Source organism: Toxotes jaculatrix, chromosome 7 (genome assembly GCF_017976425.1).
Source record: "Toxotes jaculatrix isolate fToxJac2 chromosome 7, fToxJac2.pri, whole genome shotgun sequence".
Taxonomy (NCBI): Eukaryota; Metazoa; Chordata; class Actinopteri; family Toxotidae; genus Toxotes; species Toxotes jaculatrix.
Window position 1 is genome coordinate 627501 of NC_054400.1, and position 5000 is coordinate 632500.

At 46.1% G+C, this 5000-nt stretch overlaps 1 protein-coding gene across 6 annotated transcripts in view; it reads right to left on the reverse strand.

Annotated features, from left to right (window-relative positions):
* LOC121184237 (far upstream element-binding protein 3-like) overlaps positions 1-983 on the reverse strand; it is a 16282-nt gene extending 15299 nt beyond the window's left edge. For 3 of the 6 annotated variants that reach the window (XM_041041789.1, XM_041041787.1, XM_041041786.1), the window contains exon 1: positions 828-983. In XM_041041789.1, coding sequence (XP_040897723.1) covers positions 828-920 — 93 coding nt within the window. In that variant the 5' untranslated portion in view covers positions 921-983. The remainder of the gene's footprint in view (positions 1-827) is intronic. The other 3 variants (XM_041041791.1, XM_041041790.1, XM_041041785.1) reach the window with 2 other exon arrangements.
* Positions 984-5000: the final 4017 nt, after the last annotated feature.

Here is a 5000-nt window from a genome sequence, read left to right on the forward strand (position 1 = left end):
CCGGCTGCTGATCCAGCCTTGTTTGCCTGAAACAAACTTCAGCACAGATGAATCCAGTTTATCAGCGAGTGTGTGCAACTACAGGAACATGCTGCTGGTTCCCACACTAACATAGTGAGGTGGTTAAACGTCCTGTCTGTCTGTCTGTCTCCGTCTGTCTCCGTCTGTCTCTGTCTGTCTATAGGAAGCAGACACACCTCCCCTCTGCTGTATATGGTTCTGAGGCTGTTGCATAACGCCAGCCTACTTTCTAACCAACTTACAGTAAACAGCAGCCTATACGGGGAGGGGAGGGGGTGGCGGTGGGGGGTGGGGGGTCCAACTCTCATATTAACTGTTGGGAAGCGGATGAGGCTTTAACACCGTCTGAACGCACACATTTCAGTGCACCCCCCGACCCGTCGAGGACAGTTTGCGGGTGATTAAAGTCCTCACCGTCTCCACCGTGTTTCTGTCCCGCAGCCCAACAGGTTGTCTGCTGCCTCAGTGACACGTGTGGCCAAACTTCTGTCCTGCTCCCACCCCCCCACCCACCCCGGTCCCACTGCGCTCCCCTCCGAGTGACAGCTCCACAAAGTCCCCCTAAACTAACTCCCGGACCGTGTCAGCCCGGACAAAGTGTGCAAAACCCGCCGCAAGTCCAACTCCGAACAGCTTTCCGAGCTAGTTAGCATGCTAGTGTGTTTGTGAGTGTGTGTTGACGGAGCATAAGTTCGGAGCAGCAGCAGCACAACACGGGAGAAATCGAATAAAAGTGCTTTGGCTCGATCTAAACGGCCCGGTTCGGCCCGGAACGGGTGTGTGCTGAGCCCCAGTGGAGTTGTTACCTGCCGGGCCCTCTGTAAAACATCGGCCAGGCCGTCTGACTTCAGCCCCGGCTGGTTCATCGAGGCCTGTCCCTGCACCAGCTCCGCCATCATAGCGCCACTAGTTAGCCGTTAGCCGTTAGCTGTTAGCCGGATTAGCTCGGGCTGCTAACTGAGCTGAAGCTGCCGTCAGAGAGCGCGTAGAGAAAAGAGGTCTCACTCCGAGGCCTTTTTCAGGAAACACAAGGAAGTAGATCTGTTGGCAGAAAACACGGTGTGTTAAACATGACTGCGTTTAGTATGCTATGGTTTTATAACTTGTATAATTAGCATTATTTATGTTAGTGTTTGTATCTGGTATAATGCATATTTTCTCTTTGTATGAGATGATATAAGATACAGATGTGATGAACCACCTCTCCAACTTAAGGTTGGGTTTCATCGTTTATAAGGAAACTGGTCGTGTTGGAAGAAGTATTCAGATCTGTTGCGTAATTTAAAGTAGAAATATTTCTTTACATGTAAAAGTCCTGCATTCAGAAACGCGTGTGGTAAATTTACAGGTTATTATACAGAGTATTAGGAGCAAAATGTACTTAAAGTATCAAAAGTAAAAGTATTTATAATGCAGAACAAAGGGCTCCTGACAGCGACACTGTCAGTCAGTCACTTTTAACTACTTCATGTATAAATACATCCAAGCAGTGACTGACACTTACGTTCAGTATCGATTAATTAATTGATTAATTAATTGTTTTGTCTATCATCATTTGACTGCTGGTCGGAACACACAGTCGATAAATTAAGAACATGACGGGAAGATTTAATGATAATCAATAATAAAATGCAGTCGTTGGCAGAGGTTTTACTTTTTAGACACAGAGTGGTTCCTGGCCTTTATAGAAGATCTTTGCAGCTGCTCAGCTGTTGGCAACTCGCTGCTCCGTTTCCGCTTCCGCGTTCAGTCACGTGCTTCAGCCAGCTCCACAGGTGGAGAGCGGAGAGAAGTTTGAGGAGGAGAAGAAGAGTGGGATCGATCAGGGTGATCAGTGATTGGGCCGAGCGGAGGTTGAATCAGCTGCTGAATGTCAGTCATTCCTCCGCTCCCGCTGAGGTCACTGTGACGTTTGCCTCTGTGACCTTTGACCTTTGACCTCTGTAAATGTTGCTGTAGAAGACGATTGTAAATTAAACACGGATTCCGTTGTTTACACTGTGAACTGTTCTGGGTTTAAAAGTGACTGTAAAATGAACAGAGTTCAGTGTGCAGATGTTTTTATTCATACAGTTTGACAGCATGTGTTTAACTGTTCAGTGTAAAGTGACGAGTGATAAGTTTTTCGTGAAAATTAATTTCTCTAAAAAGGAATAAAAATGGTTAGAGCTGCAATTATTGGTCCATTAATCAATCAGTTGGTCAAAAAAATGAATCAGCAACTCTCTACAAATCGATTATTTCAGTCCATTTTCAAGCACAAATATCTGTTTTTCTGCAGAGCTGAGGATCTGATGCAGCTGAACGTCTCTGGGGTTTTCTGAATAAAAAAGTTTGAACACATTCGTAGATAAAGGAAATATCTGTAACTGCAGCTTTGATAACGTTCACGAGTCTCCGAAAACTTTCCTCACATAAAAAGTTTAATATCTCCTGTCTTCTTAAACCCAGGACACTGACGGATGTTGCTGGTTTTTCTGTGAACACAGCTTCTTTAGTTTGTGTGTTTTTTTTTCCTGACTGATCTAATGTCACACAAATTATTTCATCAGCACAAATATTGTTTTTGTTGCATAAACCCTGTAAACTGTGTAATCCTAACAGATGTAGACTGATGTACTGAGAAAATGTTACTACAGACAAAAGTAAAGTTTTAGTAAATGATGTCCATGATGTCCACTGAAGTGGACATATGGTTAATTGTCTCTTTCAGTATTTGAGATGTGCAAAGCTGCCAAATGGATTTTTTAAAAGGCGGGTGCAGAGCCAATCTTTATCTTTGATTGGTTATTTCTTCTCTGATCAGACATGTGATCAGTCAGGTGATCAGGTGACAGACGGCTGTGAGTAGGAGGAGGTCACTGATAAATGAATCAGTCAACAAGTCCTTCGCTCTGTAGTGTGATCAGTGCAGGACCTGGTCTGGACCGGACTCAGAAAGCTCACCGCAGACGCAGCTCGAGAGCAAAGTAATATGTCATCAAAGGTCAGAGGTCATAACAGCGTCATTCTGTGGGAACGTGACTCCATCTTTCAGTGTCTATCAGAGAATCAGCTAAACTCTGTAAGAGAGACAGAGTGAGAGCTCTGACTGAGACACTGAGGACCTGCGGTAACCCTGTGACCGCACCGTGACCTCTCGTGACATGAGATGACCTGCCACACACACACACCTGGCAGGTGGTGTCAGATGGTCAGATAGTTCATGCACCTGATGGATCTGATGGATCATTTAATCAATGACCAGCTCTCATGATTGATTTCTGAAAAGAAAAAAATCAGAGTGGAAACATGTTTATGATCAGAGACAGGAAGGACCCGGCTGCAGAAAGATCCTGTCCCAGGTGGACGGAGGAGCGGAGGTCTGAGGTGGATGAGGACGGGTCACCTGGCCCTGCTGTGTCTCCGACGTTACTGAGACGTCCAGGATCAGTGAAACTGAGATATTCTACACTGTGGAGGATGTGAAGACTCACAAAGCTACAGTCAGCTATGTACTGCCTGTCCATCACTCACACACACACACACACACACACACACACACACTCACTCACACACACTCACTCACACACACTCACTCACTCACACACACACTCACTCACTCACACACACACACACACACACACACACTCACTCACTCACACACACACACACACACACACGCTCAGTCCTTAGACTATCTACTAAACTGCTTTAATGTGTGTGTGTGTGTGTGTGTGTGTGTGTGTGTGTGTGTGTGTGTGTGTGTGTGTGTGTGTGTGTGTGTGTGAAAAACCCCATATGGCTCAACAAATAGAACCCCAATTATTAGCAACACACACACACACACACACACTCACACACATACACACACACACTGCAGTGGGTCTTTAATGCCACTTAAGGCTGTTAGTGTTTCCTGTTGACGTCCAACAACAGGCTCTTCACAAGCCATCATTTTCCACTCTGCAGACCTCTTAATATATATACACAAATAACACACACACACAGAGACACACACACACACACACACACACACACACACACACACACACACACACACACACACACACAGATGTTTCACTTTAAGATTTTGTGTCCTTGCAAAAACCATTTTGTTCACGTGAAATTTCTACATTGAGTCAATTAGACAATAAAATGAAATGAAAGCCTGAATGAAAGAGAGCAGGCACATTAAAGGAACAGTCCGTCTCTTTCTCAGACTCAGTATCTCCGGTGTTCCCGCTCAGCCCTGACTCTGTCCATGGGAAACATAAAGAGCTGGAAACAGAGGCACAGGTTTCTCTGTTTCTACCTGACAGGTGAGTAAGACATGAGCTCAAAATCCCAAATGATAACTGATCCCACCTGTTCAGTTAGCAAGCAGTTACCTTTGTCACGTGTGTGTGTGCTGAGTTGTGAGTGTCTCAGTGTGTAGGTCAGTATAGCTGGGTAATATACCGAAAGGAAGTGTGTAACCTGAACCCTGAACCCAGGTCTGAACCCTCAGACAGACCTGAAGACAACATGTCCTCACCGATGGTTTGAAAGATTTATCCACACAACCACAGACAGACATGTACACACACACGCAGAAAGACAAGCCTTTCAGTTCACGGACCATTTGACTCTAATACTTGCTGCTCTTTATCTTTAAGTCCCCCTCCATCTCTCTCTCACTGGGTGGACGAGGCCCCTGTTTGTGAATCACAGGCCCCGGGGTAGGGGTGGTGGGGTGGTGGGGTGTGGTGGTGGGGTGGGGGGGGGGTTGGGGTGGGTGGTTGGGGGGTTTCCTGTGTTTGTGGCCTGTGCGGATGAATACTGTAGGTATTTTAGGAATCGTTCGTATTAGCCCCATTATCATATAATTATTTGCTGCCACACGAGCCGCTGATTAAAGCTCGGCGAGCTGCACAGTGAGCGACACCGGTGTAAAACCAGTGGGACTGAGACAGCAACCAGTAAAGCTGTAACCCTGCAGAGGGGACTCAGGCTCAGAG